The sequence below is a fragment of the Canis lupus genome, chromosome 25 (genome assembly GCF_048164855.1).
Source record: "Canis lupus baileyi chromosome 25, mCanLup2.hap1, whole genome shotgun sequence".
NCBI classification, from domain to species: domain Eukaryota; kingdom Metazoa; phylum Chordata; class Mammalia; order Carnivora; family Canidae; genus Canis; species Canis lupus.
Window position 1 is genome coordinate 39,424,952 of NC_132862.1, and position 19,204 is coordinate 39,444,155.

Below are 19,204 nucleotides of genomic sequence, written 5' to 3' on the forward strand. Positions count from 1 at the left end.
AGGGGAGATATAGACTTGTTTCTGGATGGCCATACTCTTAGTTTGCAAGTGGATGAAGGAGATGAGAATGACCATCAGGGGAGAGCTAGCAATTTGTCACCAACGCCATGGGTTTTGACTCTTGCCTTCTCAACCCTTCCTCAAACTTTGAACATCTGCAGCCACTTAACAAATATTCACTACACACTTCCACTACCCATTATAGATAAAGTTAAAAAAAAGGCATTCATCACAACTTAAAAGTAAGGACAAAACATCATATATTAAAATCAGTAATAGTCATGATTTCATTTCAGTGAGAAGGATGGTACCGTTTGCTGTCTTTCACCAAAAACATCTTTCCTGGGGCCATAGCGGAGGGCTGGGGCTACAGGTCAGCTTCCCAGATGGTTTCCTTTCTTACCCTTCATTTTCACTAAATTAGAAGAGCTTAAATTACAGTTAGGAGTAGCAGCAAGTGATGGATGACTCAGCCTAGTAATCCTGGATATTGTAACCATAGATAGACATGGAAATTGAGGAGATTCCTTGCTGAAAGCTACTTCCAGTGTTTTGTCAGAACGATGTCATCCTTGGAAGCTGGAAGGTTGAGTGTTTCATCTTAGGACTGCCTCATTGGTTCCTAATCCATCTTTTGATTTTGATTTTAGTCCAAAAAGCATGTCTTAATGTTCTGTTACAGCCCTTGGCGGTGGTTTGTAACTCTGCCTGGTAACATGCCATGTCTGTCCCCAGTGGACAAGAAGATCACCAGGTAGAGCATAGACTGCTTGGATCTGAATACTTTTTAAAATCACACTATCTATGTAACTTTGGACCAACTATTTAAATTTATTAAATTCCCTACCTTGATTTCTTCAACTGTAAAATGGAGTAGGTCATGGTACCTACTGACAGCATGGCTGTGAATATTTTTTGTGCCAAAGTACATGACTATCTGGTTCTGTCCTGGCACATGATATATACTCAGCTAAATACACATCATGGTTATTGTTGGTTTTTTTTTCAGGTGTTTGCAAACTCTAGACTCTCCAAGACTCATACCACAGTTGAGTGTTTGTACAAAATCTTAGTTTCTTCTTTTTTATTCTGCCTTACAAATCATAAGCTTTCATCTCCGAAGTGGGGGGTTGGTTTTGGATGTGTGAATTACTGAATATATCGTGGGACTGCCATACAGAATCATAGAGAGAGTCTTCAATTGCCTTATGAACATCATCAAGAATCTCTTTATCGTATTCATTGTCATGTGAGCATTGTCATGGCTTGTATACTTCTGTGGGGAAAGCAGTCCTCTGGTTGCCACCTATTTTTCTGCCCAGCACAAAAGCAGATGGTCAGAGGCTGCTTCTACTATTATCTTTAACACAAAACCAAGACCAGAGGGTGGACTGTTGAATACCAACTGGTCTTTGTGAATGAAGCTGGAAAATGTTCCAAAGGGGATATCCATTTTTACATAAGCTGTAACACTTTTGCTGCACGCAGAGTTGGTATCTTCTCAGTCGTGGGCTCTGTGCTTCCTGCTTCACAAAATACACAGTAATTCAGTAGGAACCTCAAGGAGTGTAGGGGGTCAGTGGAACAAAAAGCTATGAGCATTCTCTCTGTAGAGCACACTCACTTCCCTCACTGACCCTTGGCTGCGCCCTGATGTCAGTGGCTGGCTGGCTGGTATACCAGCATCTTCCCACCATGGTGCATGGGTTCTACGTGATTTCTAGCAGTCATCTGAGAAGGGGTGCTGTCGACTTGTTCTCCTTTCTCTGTGAACAAACACCATGTTTGTAATGAATTCTGCAGGTGGTTTAAGAAGCTTCTTACCAATAATGGGGCTTTTGCCTATTTTTTCTGACTTGTTTTGGTTTCCTTTCATTCTTCAGTGACAAAACTAAATTGAAAATGTCTGAAGTAGTTGCTTTCTTTGTATGCTTATTTTGAAAAGTTTGAGGTTTTATGTGAAGGTGGGGAAAAACTGACAGCTTCATGTCATTTTTTTAAATCACAGACCAATTTTTGTCACAGACACTGTGACCAGGATTACTGACTCATGAAGACCTAATTTTCAAATACTCATTTCTGCATTTTCTTTCCTTTTAATTTTTGGGTGAAATTACTACACTCACAGAATCACTTGTCCTGTGACATAGATTCATATTCTATATTCACATTAGATCTCTGTTCATGATTTATGTTTATGATGTCATTTTTCATTGCATTGTTTACATTATTATTTATTATCATTAGTTTTGGACTTAGGTGAACTACTTTTGCCATTTGGGGCTCTGACACAGCACAGTAGGAACACAGATACAAACTTAACAGTAAACAATGAAACTCTGTGAATGGGATGAGTGGCAGGCTGTTCACCAAATGCCAGCAAAAGTCCTGTAACTGCTACAGAGTGTGATAGGATTTCTGTGAAACTCAGAGTTGCTTACATTTCAAATCTGGGGCCATACTCATTTTAATTCTTCTTTTCCTCTGAAACCACCAAACCTCCAGGGACCACACTTTGGGAACAGTACTCTGTGATTTTTGATGAGAGCCTTTCTGGAACAGAACTGGTGAATGGGATATGGGCAGGAGGGGACTGGGTCCTGGTGAAGTTAAAAGAGAACAAACACCAGAAACTGAAGAAACACCAGGCTTCTGGTTTGGGAAAGTTGGGGAGACAGGAATTTAAACTATGTCCTTCTAAGTGTTTCCATTTTTTCTTTCTTTGTATCTTACAGAATAAAAGCCAGGGATCCATCTTTGTCCGGATCCACGCCCCATGGCAGGTGCTGGCCAGAGAGGCGGAGTTCTTGAAGATCAAAGTCCCCACCAAGAAAGTATGAGGATGTTTCTTCTGGGTTTGGGGGCCTCCTGAGGGCTGGCTGGGAATAGTGTGGGGACAAGGCCAGGGTTTGGGAGATGAGGGGTGTGGAGTTGAAATGGCAGTTGCCTCCCCAGGGATCCTAAGTATGGGGCAGTGATGTGGATAGGGTCGGAAGAAAGTTGGGGTACAGAGAGGGGCAAGGTTTGGGAGATCCCTTTACCACAGAGCTCCCTTGGAATATGCTTCGTGAGAAGTCAGCCATGGCCTGGTCCAGTTTCTTGGCCCCTTTGTTATACTTCCTTTCTCCCTCTTCTTGATGTCCCAACACTGGCAGGCTTTTTTTTTTTTTTTTTTCTTCCCCTTTTTAAAGGGAAAACAGCAAGGAGAGCAGACAGCAAGCCTTGCTGATTGGGTCAGCAGCATGTAGGGAGAATAGCACTAAACTTGCTGTGAAGATCCTTGTTCTGGCTGTGACTCTGCCACAGAGTACTATGTGGTGGTGGCTTTCACTCATCTCTTCTGTAAAATAGAATGTTCTTAATCAAAAGAGTTGATTTAAAAAAAAACATTTGGGAAAAAATCATTTGGGGAATGTTTTAAAAATGATTGTCAACAGTGAACAACCACAGACATGAATATCAGCTACAAACATTCTGCCAATAAGAAGTAAATGTTTTGGGGTCACATACCTGAGTATCTTGTTTTCCCAAGGACGACACCAGGGTCTTTCCCCCTTCAGTTGCACTGCTGTATTGTCTCCTAGTTTTGGATATCTTGCTCCTAATCCCATTGTCCTCAAATGCAGGTGCCACTCATGGCCCTCCACTCCTTGTCCACTGATGTTCTCCCCAACTCGCCTCAAGTATTAGTTTTAGATGGAGGCTTCTGCTTCTCTATAGTAGTGACCTAACCTGGCCAACCCTTTCACTTCTCTTTCTTCTGCTTCTAACTAACCTCAATATATTTCTTATCCTTTCTCTGGTTTATGTAAGTATCCAGTGTTCTCTTAATCTCATTCTATTTGTATCTTGCTTCTTGTGTTTTTTCTCTGCTGGCTGATCCTTGGAAAGAAGGTGAGCAAAACTCTAATGGCCATGCTATGGCTTCTCTCTCCCAGGATGCTCCTTATAGCAGGAAAGCTAGAGACATAGAAAAAGTGTGTATCCTTCTGTTCTCTCTTATGCCTCTTTCTTCGTTGCTCTCCTTCCCATCCTTCTTCCTTCCCCCTTCCACATCCCTCTCCTGATGCCTTTTCCTTGCCTCCTTCTCTGTTCTTAGGACATCCTGCCATACCTCTTATTTCTCTATCACCTTCTCCTCCTCATTCCTAGACTCAGCCCCCACATAATGCCTGCCCCTGGTCTCTACTCATTCTTTCACAGGCTCATATCTTTGAGAGCATAGATCTGCTTAAATGACCCATCTTCCCCTAGAGTTATGTGCTTGCCATACTCTTAGCCTACTGGAACTGCCACCTATAGTTTAGGTAATGCCTGTACTTGAACTTGAGGAAGAGATAATGAAGGTAAGGACATATTACAATGCAACCATCTCTGAGTTTCCCTCCTTCTTTGTCTTTATCTTTTTGCATTTTAAAAATAATTCAAATATATTTGACATACCTTTGTGTAAACTTAAGGTCTACAACATGTAAATTTGATACATTTTTGTATTGTAATATGGTTACCATTATAGCAATAATTAACACCTCTGTTACTGTTACATAATTATTCTTTCTTTTTAGTGGTTGGAATAATTAAGTTCTAGTCTCTTAGTGAGTTTGATGGCTATAATACAATATTGTCTGTATTCACTGTATTGTGCATTAGCTCTCTAGCGCTTATTTCCTACTCGTTGCAAATATGTATCATTACACTATATCTCTCCTATCCCTCTGCCTTCTCCATTCCCTGGTAACCACCCTTTTACTCTCTGTTTTTACAGGTTTGGCTTCTTAGAGCCCACATATAAGTGATAGTACTTAGTACATTTTTTTTCCTGACTTAATATCACTTAGCATCATATGCTCAGAGTTCCTCCATGTTGCAAATGGTGGATGTTCTTGTTTCTCACGGCTGAGTGAGATTCCATCGTGCACACATACCACATCTTCCTTATCCATTCATTTGTTGATGGACAATTAGGCTGTCCCTGGTCCTCCTTCCTTTTGAAGGCATAGGGTGGCAGACACTGTGCTAGACGAGTCCTCAGAAGCCCAGACTTTGTTCTTCATGTATTTGCTGGGTGACGTGGGGATGTCACTTCTTTTTTCAGAGTCCCAGTTCCCGGTGAACTGGGAAGGCTTACAACAGAAGGCTGTTGTAAGACTCTAACTACTAACCAGTGCTATGGAAGTATGGAAGTTTATCACTGTGTCCATGTGCTGGAATATTTTTATGTGCATTCTCAATTCCTAGTGCCCCAGTCCACTTCCCTGCAGCTAGCACCACTGGACGTCCCACTGTAGAGGGTCTTTGGAGAGACACTACTGGGCACGGAAATAATCCAGGCTCTCCAACAGCTTAGAGTCAGAGAGCACAACAGGAGGAATGCACATACCAGACATCAAAGCGGGAATTAAATATTGTCTCAAATGGTGGCTTGTTAGCACAGCACAGCTCTCTATGCAAATAGGGTGGACCACGGAATCTGGAGACCGGAAAGCCAGGTGGTGGCTCCTAGAATGTTACAGATACAACAGGCGGAGCTTTTCTCTGAAGTTTCTGGGTCCCAGACTTGACACAGGTGGACTGTTGTGGCATAGTTCTGCGGGTTCAGCCACATGGCCCCGTTCTTCTTTGTATTCACAGAACGCAGTGGCTGACCTCACAGGGGATGTCATAACAAGGAGAGGGTGGATATAATTCTGGAGGCAGGGTAGGATGAGTATGTTTTTCAAAATCAATCTGGGAACCTGATTACAAGGGTGAAGGTGTGGAGTACACCCAGTTTGTGAGATGGACCAGGAGGACAAGACTGGGCGATCTGCAGAAGGCTAGCATTGGGACCAGTGGCATTTTTGTCCTGTCTTAGTGGGTTTGGAAAGTGACCACAATGAGAATAAACCACATGTGCAGAGAGCCACATCCTGGTGGTCAGGGTAAAGCGGAGGGAGACTGAGGCATGGCACGGGATCAATTGAGTATCCTTCAGTGGACATTTGAATTGTGACTCAGCAGGGTCTGGAGACCAGGAAGATGGAGAGGAAATCACAAAATTGAGATCTCAAACCTGGACAAACCCATAGTAATGCGTCCAGGGACTCGGAGTCCTGAACACAGATATTAACTGGGAGGGGGAATCTTGGAAGGAAGCATTTGTTTTCCAAAAACAACAACATGAGAGCCAGCATTTTGTGAGGACACTCCACATCCATGCACAGGAAAGGGGCGGATAGTCCTGGCCTTTGGCCCCGGGCAGCCTGAGAAGGTTTGAAATGGGTGCTTTCTCAGTTTTGCTCCTTACCAGCATTTATGTTTCTCTCTTATTCACTTTTGATCCACATGAATGAACATCCTCCCACCCTTTCACCCCTTATTTCATTTATTCTCTAAGTGCTTTCTACAGCAGAGACAAGGCTGGGAACAGACAAGGGGGAGGTAACGGAGTCTATCCTTGAAATCATTTTAATCTAGCCAGAGACCACTGAATTTGGAAGAAATGACATGCCTGGAGTGGGTGAACATCACTTTTGCCCAGTCTGTCAGAATTTCCGTGGCTGTCCTGAAGAGAGAGACTGATATTGCAGGGGCCATATTTGTTGTTCCCAGGAGCCTGTGAGGACTTTAGCATGCAAGTAGCATGCAAGTGAGCCCTTTGCATGCAAGTAGATGCTGTTAACTTCCAGCAAGTTGTACCTTTTGAGGAAAGCAAGCTTAGAGCAAATCTCTCTTATCTCCAAAATAGGAATAACAAATGTCATGGTGGGCTATTGTAAGGAGTGGTACTGAGGTGGGATGCCTAACACAGAGGCACACGTAACACATGGTAGCTGGTACTATGACTTTTATCACTATTGTTTATATGTGATGTACAGAGGGCAACATGGTTGGCAACAAATCGAGTGGCTCTTTCCTGCTATTTCCTATTAGCAGTATTGGGGGGAATTGGACCCAGTTCCTTCAACCTGCCAAGGCAGCCAGAAACCCAGGCTTGGAATCTGTGGGGAGGCAGGAACAGATGGCCTCTGAACTGTGTGCTGGGGGATTTCTGTTTCCTAGAGTGTGGCTCCTTGGGGCATCCCTAGCATAATGGCTACATGTATGAGGTCTGTGATGCAAATCACTGGAGGAGCCCTGAAGTGCAGGAGGGAGGGCTGGAAGGCACCCTTTTCAAACAGACGTGGCAAATGGAGATGTGAGTTTTACTACTGGCTCTGCCCCCACGAACCTGGCATTCATTCACATGTTAGCCTATTTCCCAAAACAGGACTTGTGATGGATTACGACCAAAATCATAAGTACATATGGATCACTTTTAGAAAAGACACATAAAAAAGAACTCTGTAATTGGAGGAAAGTAAGTTAGTGCAGGGAAAATGATAGTAAAAATGAAGAATAAAAGTGATTCATGCACATGTGACAGATGTCACTTTGAGCTTCCTGGTAGCCGGGGCACAGGGGACTGTGGCTTACATAATCTGTGGAAATGAGCATCTGCTTTGGCAGAGGAGGCAAACTTTGCTGTCGTTAAAGCATAATTGTTATGTAAAGGACACCAACAATATAAGGGCAGATTTTCAATAATGAGTTTGTATGAGGTACTAGAATGTTCTTTGTATAGCCATTTCTTGACCTGCTTCTGTATAAAAACTGAGAATGTCATGTTAAACTGTTGTGCAGGGTGGATTCTAGTACAAAGTAATGTATGTAAATTTCTGATGAGCCAATGATGCAAAAACACAAGTCCAGAAATGTCATTTATTCTTTAAGTCTCTCCATGGAATCCATGGTTTGAAATATCTTTTATCTACTAAACAGCACTTATTAAAGAATAATTCATCTTATCATTTTCATTAACTGAAAAAAATATATAACTACCAGAAGAAGAAGAAAAAGAAGAAATTTCTGATCACTGTGAGATAATTGGTGTTACCACACTGAACGAATATAATTCCAGCTAAAAAGCAAAGCCACTTGGCATTTTGGTTAGCCTGAGTGGCCCCGTAGAGGAAAATATTAATTCTATTATTGTAAATATTGCAATTATTGGAAGTTGTTCTTGGGTACCTGCTACTGCATCCCAAGAGTTTCTGATTTGGTAACCATGGCTTTTGCAAAAAAGCTCCACAGTAAGACCCTCCCTCCAGCTAATGGTATCCAGCCAGCTTCAGGGACTTGCCCAGTCAGGACCAGAGCACCTCTTCTTAGTTATCCAGAGTTGATCCTTGTATTAATCAGGACTCTCCAGAGAAACAGAACCCATTGGATGTGTGTGTGTGTGTGTGTGTGTGTGTGTGTGTGTGTGTTTGGGTAGTGGGTATATTATATATGTTATATAATATATTTTTAGTATATGTGCTGCCGAAGCGAGCACTATGTTATATAATATATATATTATCACTTGGATTGTTCCAAGTGATTATGGAGGCTGAGAAGTCCCAAGATAGGCAGGTGGCAACCTGGAGACCCACGAGAGCTAATGGTGTAAGTTCCAGTCAAATCCCCAATCAGGCTCAAGACCCAAAAAGAGCCTATTTCAGTTCAGGTCTGAGGGAAGGAAAAGATCAATGTCTCAGCTCAAACAATCAGGCAGGAGGAGTTCCTTCTTACTCAGCCTTTTTGTTCTATTCAGACTTTCAACTGATTAGATGAGGCCCACCTGCAAGAGAAGGGCAAGCTGCTTTACTCAGTCTACCCATTCAAATGTTAATCTCATCCAAAAACACCTTCACAGACACTCTCAGAATAATGTTTGGCTAAATATCTGGGCACCCCATGGGCAGTCAAGTTGACACATGAAATTAACCATCATAAGCACTTGTGCTTTTAAGGTCCATAATGCTTTTTGTAGTGGTTCAAATAGAGGTGTCCAAAAATATATGCCCAAGCCCTAACCCTGGAACTTGTGAATGTGATCTTATTTGGAAAAAAGACTCTTTGCAGATATAATTTGGTAAAGATCTCAAGATAAGATCATCCTGGATGTAGGATAGGCCCAAATCCAAGGACAGGCTGAAAGAGAATTGAGATCCACAGACATGTAGGGTAGAAAACAAGGTGGAATTCAAAGTAAGACCCTGTTGGAGTCTTACTGGAGCCCTCCTGGGAAGGTTTTTCCCTTAGAACCTTTTGAGAGGATGCAGCCCTGCTGGTACCCTAATTCCAGACCTGTGGCTTTCACAACTGTGAGGGCATGTATTTCTGCTGTTTCAAGACACCCAGTGTGTGGTAGTTTGTTATGACAGCCCTCGGAAACGAGTACACTCTCCCTCTGGGCAGGAAGCAAGTCAATGATCCAAGACCCAGGTGTCAGGTAGGCTTGTGGGCTTGCTCTGCATCCCAGGAATCCACTTTGCATCTTCTCTGTTCATTCCTCAGCACTGGGCTTTGGGCTTGTCTAAAGAAGACTTTGTGCAAGCATCCTCTTGCATGATCTTTCCATGTTTATGCCTATTTCACGTTCCAGATTTCTGCTTTGATGAGATCTGAGTCTGAAAGTGGCTCACCTTAGCATACATGCTGTAAGGAGACCCAGTGTGGCTGCAAAGTACTGTGTATATTCAGTTCAGCAGTTGTTTTCCCACTTGTAGTTCTGCTTCAAAGGTAACTGTGGGTTTGATGAGGTGAAAGCTTCTGCCTTGGTAAGGGATATATGTAAATAAGGATGTTAGCTTCCCTGCATTTCATAATTCATAATTGACTTCAAGAGAAAGGGAGGTAATAAAACCACTCTCAATGCTGTCAGTTAAAAACAAAATATCTGAAAATAAAAGGACTTAAAACTGTAGATATAAATTGGGAAATAATTAAACTGAATTTAAAATACAGCTTATGCTTCTGATGTGCTGTTTTCTTTGATAGGAGTGTTACAAGCTTTTCATTTTTATCCTCAAGACAATATGAGGTAGGTGCTAGCTTTAGCCCCATTTTATAGATGAGAGAACCAACTCAGAGAAGTTAATAAGCGTATCTTAGGTCACATGGCATGAAGGGGTTAGATCTAGGACTCATTTCTGTCTGACTGCAAAGCCGAGCTACTACCTGACCTTACCAAGGAGTCCAAAATGAGGCTTGAGCTAGCATGGTCTAGAATAGCATTTCTCAGCATATAGCATAGAATGGTGGTGGTCTTCCATTCCTTTTTTTTTTTTTTTTTTTTTTTTTAAGATTGTACTTATTTATTTGAGAGAGAGAAAGAGCACATAGAGGGAGAGTGAGAGGGAAAAGCAGACTTCCCACTGAGCTGGCAGCCCAACACGGGACTTGATCCCAGGACCCTGAGATCATGACCTGAGCCAAAGGCAGTGCTTAACTGACTAAGCCACCCAAACACCCCGGGCTTCCATTTTAAAAAAAATAATTCATAGTCTAACAAAGTCTAGAAACACTAATTATTATAGTGAATCTGAGAAATTAAAAGTTCTGAGAAAACTTGTAGTGAAGAACATGGTTCCATTTTATCCAGCTCTTCCTGCTGAATACTTGTAAGTTATTTGCGGGTGTATTCCTAGGTATCCTAGGGAACCAGTCATCTGTAGAACATACTCTGGGAAACTCCATCCTAGATAAATATTCCTGGGCTGGGAGGTAACACATCTGCATTTTTCCTTTGTCATTGCTTTGGACTGGCATGGTGAGTTACTTAGCAGTCCTGGAATATAATAGCTTTCTCACTTGTAAGGTTCGGAGGTTGGACCTTGACTTCTCTGTCATAGCTTTAAAATGCCGGGGTCCACATGCCAGCCAAATGACAGTAAATTTGTTCATTCTCTCTGCTATTGTTGATGTTAGCAGAGGGACCTGAGGACAGATACTCACAGATACTCACCTTTGGAGAGGATGCAGCCCTGCTGGCACCCTAATTCCAGACCTGTGGCTTTCACAACTGTGAGGGCATGTATTTCTGCTGTTTCAAGACACCCAGTGTGTGGTAGTTTGTTATGGCAGCCCTCGGAAACGAGTACACTCTCCCTCTGGGCAGGAAGCAAGTCAATGATCCATTGACATTCACAGTCTGATTGTGCCCAAATACTTAAAAGTGTCCTACATCTGCCGCTTCTTCAAGCTGTGTGTTAAATGAGGTAGTACACTTAGCCTGTGGATCCCTAGTCCATATATGGGGCTGCCCTTTGTCCCTGAGCCCAGTAATATCACTGGATTTTCTCTCAGTTCCCCTGCCCATGCCTCTCTGTGGAGCCTACTCTGAGCTCCCTGGTTTTAGACTCTTGTCAAGAGGGAGTACTTTACCCTCTCTTCCAGGGGCTGGAGCCTTTTAAGATGCTTCCAGTATTTGCCTCTGGTCCTGGAATGATCTCCCCATCTTCTCTAAATACACAATAAACAATAAAGAAATTCCTTCTTAGTGACCCAGCCCAAATCTCACTTTCCTCATAGAACCTCCTTCATTCCTTACATGGATTTTTTAGGCAACCTACAGTCAGGATTTTTTCATCCAGTACTTTTTCCTTAACTACTTTGGGTGCCTTACTCTTATGTCTCCAAAGGTGCCATTAGCACTCTCGCCCCTCTCCCAAAAGTAGGAACTATAGTTTGTGTTTTCTCTGTATTCCCTGAAAATTCTAGTATGGTGTTACCTAAATAATAGATGAACAGTAAATATGAGATTGATCAGCTGATGGATGCCAGATCGAGCTTGCTCCCCCAGCCCCAGGACCTTCTGGTAGTTGTGATCCACAGTGTAATAGCAGGGCTTTCAGCTCGCAGCTGTGTACAGTTCATGCAGTCTTCCAGAACAGGAGGCACATTCTTTTCCCTCCTCACTCGGCCAGCTCTTCCCTTCATCGGGTGGTGAGCTAATTACTCTTTGGGGGCTGTTTCGATAGTTCATTGAATCCTCTCTGGTGATCAGAAAATAAGAAGGAGGAGAAACTCGATGAGCTTTGTCAAGGATAGAGAACCTGTGGGCCTCTGGTCACAGGGAGAGGGTCTCTGTCTGCTCAGCCTTCAAGATGCCTTTTAGGGCAGACTCTTTTTATTATTACTGGCAGTAATTTTTTAAATGAAGCAGAACTGTTGGTGTTTACGTAGGGTTGGTTGTAGATGGGGCCTTGCCCCATGTTGTCATTGTCTGTTCCCAGACATTTGTTTTTAATAGAGGCGTAGCTGAGAGGGTAGAGTTTGTATTTGATATCTTTATGGGCTTTTGGTGCACACTCTTTGCTATTTAAATAGGCTGGAAAGAGTGCAGAATACTTTGACTTTTTATTCCTTTTTTGTTTTCAGTAATGCTTCTCATTTTTCAAAAATAAAAACAAAATAATTGATGCCACCTACGTGTTGTAGTTTGAGCAAGGAACCTGACATGGCACACGGCCATGTTCTAGATATGCATATGGGCCTGGTGAGACCGCAGAGGTCTGGCCCACCTGGCTCCATCAGTGGATAAGTCTGTTGCAGGGCTTAAAAACAGTGAAGCTGAAAATATGTAAATGTAATGGGAAGTGAATTTGAATGGTTGTATTAAGTTGTTTTAAAGACTCGGAGCTAAAAAATGGAGATAGAGGTGGTGGCTTTTCTTTCTTTAGGCTCTCGAGTCTTGTCCTTCTGAACTGGGGTAGTACGTGCCAGCCTGGGGTCAGCTGGGACCCAGACACCAGACCCAGTGCTGGAGGCCAGTGGACAGACCATTTAATTTATCATCCCAAGGTGCCCTTTGAGGGTGGAAGATTTATTAATGATCATGCCAGGACACAGTACTAGATTTTGAGTATGCCAGGACTGTCCCGAGTAACTGGCCCATGTGGGTGCTCTTCAGCTCGGCCATGACTGCTCCTGAGGGTGTTTGGGGAGAGGAGAGGCAAGTAGGGGCTCCTGAGGGTGTTTGGGGAGAGGAGAGGCAGAGACGCAAGTAGGGGCAAGAGCTTCTGGCTCTTAGGGCTCATGGATGGAGAGCTCTTCTTACCCATTAAGAGCTGGGGTTGGTAACATGTTGACTCTTAACACCTCTTGAGATCTGATGTTACATTTTCAGAAATTTTGCAAGCTGATTGTTACAGCATTGGTAGCTTGAAAATGACCAGGGTAGGCATTATTTATACCATACAAATCCACAAATGTTACACATCAGCAACCCCCAGCACCTTGTTCCAGTTAGTTGGTAAGTGTTTACCAGCATTGGGTGGATAAAAGCCCAAGGATGGGCACTGGGTGGAATGGCAGAGCGGGACCAGTGATGTGTCCCATGGCCGGGGCTAGGTCCAACCTGAGGGTGTTCTGTGATTCCTGCTGTGGGCAGGAAGGGCTGTTAGTCAGAGAGGGGCCAGGAATGAGACAATGTTTCTGCCAGGGACTCTAAGTGGATGCCATATCTGCCACCTCTGGTTCAGAAACGGATTTCCTGCCACTCGCTACTTGCTCACTCTTCTCTAGCCACAATGACCTCCTTGCTGCTCCTCCAGAATGCCAAGCCCGTTTCCATCTCAGGGTGTTTCGGTTTGCTCTTCTGTCTGCCTGGAAGATCTTCTGTAACTACCCCCAGAACTCTCTTACTTCACTGGGGACATATGAGCAGAGCCATATGTCCCCTCCTCAGACAGGCCTTCCCGACCACCCTATGTGAGGTAGGCCCCCTGCCACTTTTCACCCCCTTCTCTTATTTTTCCTTTCTAACACTTGGCACTGCCTACTCCTGAGTCATGTATTTGTCTTCTTGTTTGATTGTCTCCCCACTACATTGGAAACTCCATGAGGACAGGGATTTGGTTTTGTGGTGCAGGCAGCACCTAGAAGGGGCCTAGTATAGAGCAGGCACGAAACCAGTATGTGTGAATGAATGAATGAATGAATGATGAATAATGAAACACATAGCACACCTAATCTGTCATGGCAGGGGGCTGCAGACTGGTGCTGAATGGGCTCTTGAGGCCCATATAAGGGCATTAGGGAGGACCACTGCCATCCCTTAGGGCTGTCTGTAGGGGTGGGGCTGGCAGCACATGTACCCTGATGGCCATCCCTGATCTGGGTTTTCAGCTGCTCCTTCAGTTGCCAAGAAATGTTTGGGAAGAGTCTCACTGTACCTTGAATGGTGCTAGGTTGTGTAGAGGGGGGTCATAGCCTTTTTGGAAGGACGTATTTTTCACTCAACTACCGACCCATCCATCCACCGATCCACACATCCATCCATCCATCCATCCATCCATCCATCCATCCACCTAGTGAATACCTGTTGAGTATCACTATGTATGAGATAACCCAGCTGAGAGTGGGTGATGCAGTGGTGACTACAACTGGTCCTGGCACCATGTGGCTTTGGGATGGTGAAGATTCAGACGATAGCTATATGAACTGGGAGGCACCCACAGAGGAAAAAGCAGGGTGGACAGAGAGCCAACCAGTGGAAATTAATTTAGGTGGGGGGCAGGGTGAAGGAAGGTGCCATTTGAGCTTAGACCTGAGGGCTGGGTTGCGGTTGGTCAGGTAGAGAGGGTACCTGAGAACCTTCCCAGAAGAGGGAAGTATATGTCATCCAGTCCCCAAGGTAAGAAAACCCCAGCCAGTGCGGGGAAAACGAGAGGATGATCGCACACCAATGTGCGTGCAGTGGGAGGCAGGAGGCACGGCTCACAAGGCTTTGTCAGCCATGTCAGTAGACCATATTTTTAAAGTCAGCAAACGTTCATTCATGTGTGGAGGCCATACCAAAACAGAAGAACCATGAATGAATATAGAGTTAGGTTAGGCAATGGGAGAATGTGTATTTTGTACATGTCACTTTCCATGCTCACTAGTGCTTCAGACAGGAAGTTGACCTGTAGGCACCAGTAGGGACGAAGAGACCACTTCATTTCTACTGTTGGTGTCACACAAAGTCTCGCTGTGGGATCTAGGATACAGCTGACCTTTGGGGCTCCTACTGCTGTTTGCACTTTTGTGAATAGCTTAACACTCACATGCAAGGGTAAATGCTCCTCAGGTCCAGTGCAGAGTGTGTATGCACATGTGACCCACCCTCTGCCCTCAGGTACCAACATGAGGACAGGGGGACAAATTCTGCTGCATTTTAGCTTTATTTCCTCATGACTTCTTTAGTCCAGAGGCTTCTACACTCCTCCAGCTGGTGGCTTGTGATGCCATGCTCCACACTGACTTCTCAGTGAGCCTGTGTCTTTTGCAATTAAATGTCAGTAAGTGGGTGTGATGATAATCTTCAGCCCAGCCCTCCCTCCCATGATGAGTGAGCTATCGTAAATAATAACAGTTGGCCCTCCAGTGACCAGAGAAGCAGAGGAAAGCATAAATAGATGAAAAGACACAGGTAATCAGAAGTACTAGCTTTTGGGTCATGGGGTGTGTAAGCAGACACGCATGCTCACAGCTGGGCTCACTCTCCATGTTTATGCCTGGTCTCTGCTCATCCCACTGACTTTTCCTACAAGTTGTAAGGGGAGGCCTTCTTAGGTCACTACTGATAAGGGACTCATAGATAATCAAGATTATGTTATTTATAGCTTATATTGTTACACCTTCTCCTTGATCTTTGGGGTCATTGGACCTCTGCATGTTCCTATGACATGGGGCATATTAATAAAACTTTCTGTGCCTTGTTTCTTTATCTGTAAAGTGGGGACAGTACTATGTATCTGTTCATGATAGATATCACCATAACCTTGGTTCTTTGCATCAAGGAGGGAACATGATTCCCATGCAGGAAGGAAACAAATCAGCCCTCAGACTACAGTGCTGTGTCCCTCCAGAGGGGAGAGGCAAAGGGAGACAAGGGGGGAAAAAGAAGTAAGAAAAGAAGGAATATCGGTAAACCTCTTAGACTGTGACAATGAGGCCAAAGTGAGCTTTTATGAGAACCACATTTGAGCCCTGGAATAAAAAATAAGAGCAACATACTTTAAAAATTATTTATGATTTTAAGCACATGAAAGGCGTATCGTGTACCCAGGGAGGGCATAATGGGGAACAGCTGGCTAACATGTGTCTTGCCATTTCTGAGGATGTTCATAATTCTCTGATGTCCAAGAATAACAGTAATAACGATGCCGCCGCTGAGCATATTAATGATAATAAAGAGGATCGGGGTGCCTTTCATGGATCCTGCTGGACACAAGAGAAGAGCCTGGGCTGCTGGGTTTGGTGGGACTGAGAGGGAGCTCCAGCCTATGTCCCTGGCGGATCATGGAACCCTTCCAAGGATCAAAGGTTGAAGGAAAGAGCCTGGATGGGGAAGTCTGAAAACCCAGGTTTCAGGCCTGGTTTCACCACTGACTCTGGCAATTCCTTGCACCTCTGAGTCTCAGTTTTCCCACCTATAAAATAGCGATGCTAATACTTCTTGGCAGGCACGGTTACAGAGTTTTCATGGAGCCCAATGAAATGGGGCTTGCGGAAGTGCCAGACACATGGCAAGGCATTCTGTGTTGGAAGGGTCATCACTATCTTTGTGCTTCTCCAGCACTTGGCAGATCAACCACCAAGCTCAGCACCTGGCATCTAGGAGATGCCTACAATGTTGAAACATAGACACATCATGAGTGTTTCTTTTTCATTAAATGTTTAAAGCTGTAGAATATTAGACTTGGACAGTACTTTATAAGGCACTTAGTCTAGTTCTTTCTTTTATGATTTGTTAAGTGGATCTGGAGCAGTGCACAGTCTAGGGCTAATTATCAACACTGCTGAGTTGACCTGAGCACTCTAGTCAGTGCCCTGTGGATGATGAGATTTTCCATTCTGCCTGATGGGAAGAGGTGCTATTTTAAGTCCTTTTAGATGGTTCTTTGTCCAGGCTCAACTAGTTCCCTTGTATCCATGTGGCCAAATACTCATGGGGACCTTTGCAGACTTCTGGGGCTACCTGTGAAGCTCTGTCCTTGGGGCTCCTCTGTCCTGTGAACTCCAGTTGCCTTGTCCTCCCCAGAATTACAGCTCTTTCTTCTCAGTCCAGGGGGTTTGATGGGCTCCACTTGTCTCCCCTTCCTGTCCCATGGCTGAGAACCTATCCCAAGGCAGTGAGCTGGAGCTACCCAGGAACCATCTTGCTTGTTTCCTGGCTCCCAGAAACTTTGTTGCCCAATGGCCAGTGTCCTGAAAATAAAGGTCTTGGTCCATTGGAGGTGCTGTAATGAAATACTATGGGCAGTGTGGCTTATAAATGAGGAATTTCTTTCTCACAATTCTGGAGCCCAGAAGTCTAAGGCCAGGGTGCCTGCATGGTTGGGTGAGGGTCCTTTTCCTTAGTCATAGCTGGTCCTTCCTCGTGTGTCTTCACCTGGTGGGAGGGGCTCCACTCTGATGACCAGTTCAGCTCCCAAAGGCCCCATCTTCTGTCCCATCACATTGAGCATTAAATATTTCAAAATGGGAATTTTGGGGAAACACAAACGTTCAGACTACAGCACCCATTATTTCATGTTTTTTGTCTGGGTGTTTTGGTTGTTTCAGGGAGTAAATCTGGTCCCTGTTACTTCCTGTTACTCACATGGTGGGAAGTGGGTGTTCCCTGGTTCTCCCTTTAGAGATGAAGAACTTGAGAGGGAGAGTGACTTGCCTAAAGTTCTACTGCTCTGTGGCGTCAGCAAGGACCAGGACCCCGGTCCTTCACTTAGTAGACATTCTTGTGTTCCTGTTGTGAACCAGGCCCACAGGGTGTGGTCCCTGCTCTCCAGAAGTTTACAGTCTGCTGGGGAGACAGAAAAGTGAGCCAGGAATTAGAGAAGAACATGATAAATTGTATGACACAGGTATTCATTCACAGGGTACTAAAGAAGCATGACAAGAAGTGAGTGGCCAAGAAGTTTTTCCGGGAAAGTTGATATTGAAGCCTAGTAGTGAAGGAGAAGTAGGAATAGTCCAAGTGAAAAGGGAGGGAAAAAGTTTCAGGAATAGATCCACTGCATGCTCAGGCACGGAGGTAGGGAGTGGTTCTTTGTCTTATAAGCTTAGTGTCCATGATATTGTGGACACCACGGATACCACGGGGCCACCCACCTATGTTTTATTGTCGGTATGTGTCTGGCTTCATCCTCCAAGAGTCCCTGAAGTCTGGGAAGTCTCTTTCCAGCATAAGTCAATCAGATCTTTCAGCCTGGGTATGTTTTTACAGGGGCTTGGTCAAGGCTATGGATGTTACCTTGATATTTCTGGTGAGACTCACCTTCTCCAGCTTTTACATTTTTCCTGGAGGCATATGATATTGCTTTCAATGATTTTGAGTACCCATCCTCTCCCCATCAGTAAACAGTCAAAACTTACCCTGGCCTATGCCTGGTCCCTCTAAAGACACAATATAGGTGCCTACTCCTCTTAAGTGTTTCTCTAAGTGAGCTCCACTAGATCCACTGCCACAGTGAGAGTCAAGAACTGCAGGGAGGTTCTCAGCTAATCTGCCAGAACAAAGCCTCGAGATAGTTGCTGGGTTATTAATCTGTACCAGTTGAATACAGGCATTCCTGGCCTCTGCTGGGGCTGGGCTCCCAAGTACCTTTGTACTTGGTGAGGACAGGAAGAGAGTCAGAGTCTTTGGGCTTTTGACTTTATTCTTCAGTCTGGTTTATTTCTTCCAGGCCTGTTAACTTCTGGCTCTTCTGTCCCCAGCCTGGGCTGCTTCAGTGGCAACAACTGCCATCATCAATGCTAATTTCCTCAAAATTTATCATTCATTCAGGCAGTCAGTCACTCATTCAAAGATAGGGCAAAGTTTGGACAGTATCCTGCCTTCATGGAGATCATGGTTTGGTAGGACAGCTGGATATTAATCCAATAATCTTTCAAATAAATTCTCAAATACAGGAGAGGAATTTGAGCCCATGAAATACCGTGAAGGTGGGACTTGACCTTGTCTGGAAGCCAAGAAGGACTTTCCCAAGGAAGTGATGATTGAGTGAGGCATTAAATGTGGACAGAATTGGGGTGGGGGCAGGGAGAAGATGAAGAATATGTCGAGCTCTGAGCATGTTGGGAAAACTGAAAGAGGGCCAGCAGTTGGGTGAAGTGAGGAAGGGAAACATGGAGACTCTTACAGGGTTTGCATTAAGATCTTTCTGTTAATCCATGGGCTGTGTTAAGAACTTTGCTGTTGGGGCAGCCCGGGTGGCTCAGCGGTTTAGCTCCTGCCTTTGGCCCAGGGTGTGATCCTGAGTCCCGGGATCAAGTCCCACGTCAGGCTCCCTGCATGGAGCCTGCTTCTCCCTCTGCCTCTCTCTCTCTCTCTCTTTCTGTCCCTATGAATAAATAAATAAAATCTTAAAAA

At 44.4% G+C, this 19,204-nt stretch overlaps 1 protein-coding gene across 4 annotated transcripts in view; it reads left to right on the plus strand.

Annotated features, from left to right (window-relative positions):
• ANO2 (anoctamin 2) overlaps positions 1–19,204 on the plus strand; it is a 343,486-nt gene that overhangs the window by 79,534 nt on the left and 244,748 nt on the right. For all 4 annotated transcript variants that reach the window (XM_072799266.1, XM_072799267.1, XM_072799269.1 and 1 more), the window contains one exon: positions 2,736–2,834. In XM_072799266.1, coding sequence (XP_072655367.1) covers positions 2,736–2,834 — 99 coding nt within the window. The remainder of the gene's footprint in view (positions 1–2,735; positions 2,835–19,204) is intronic.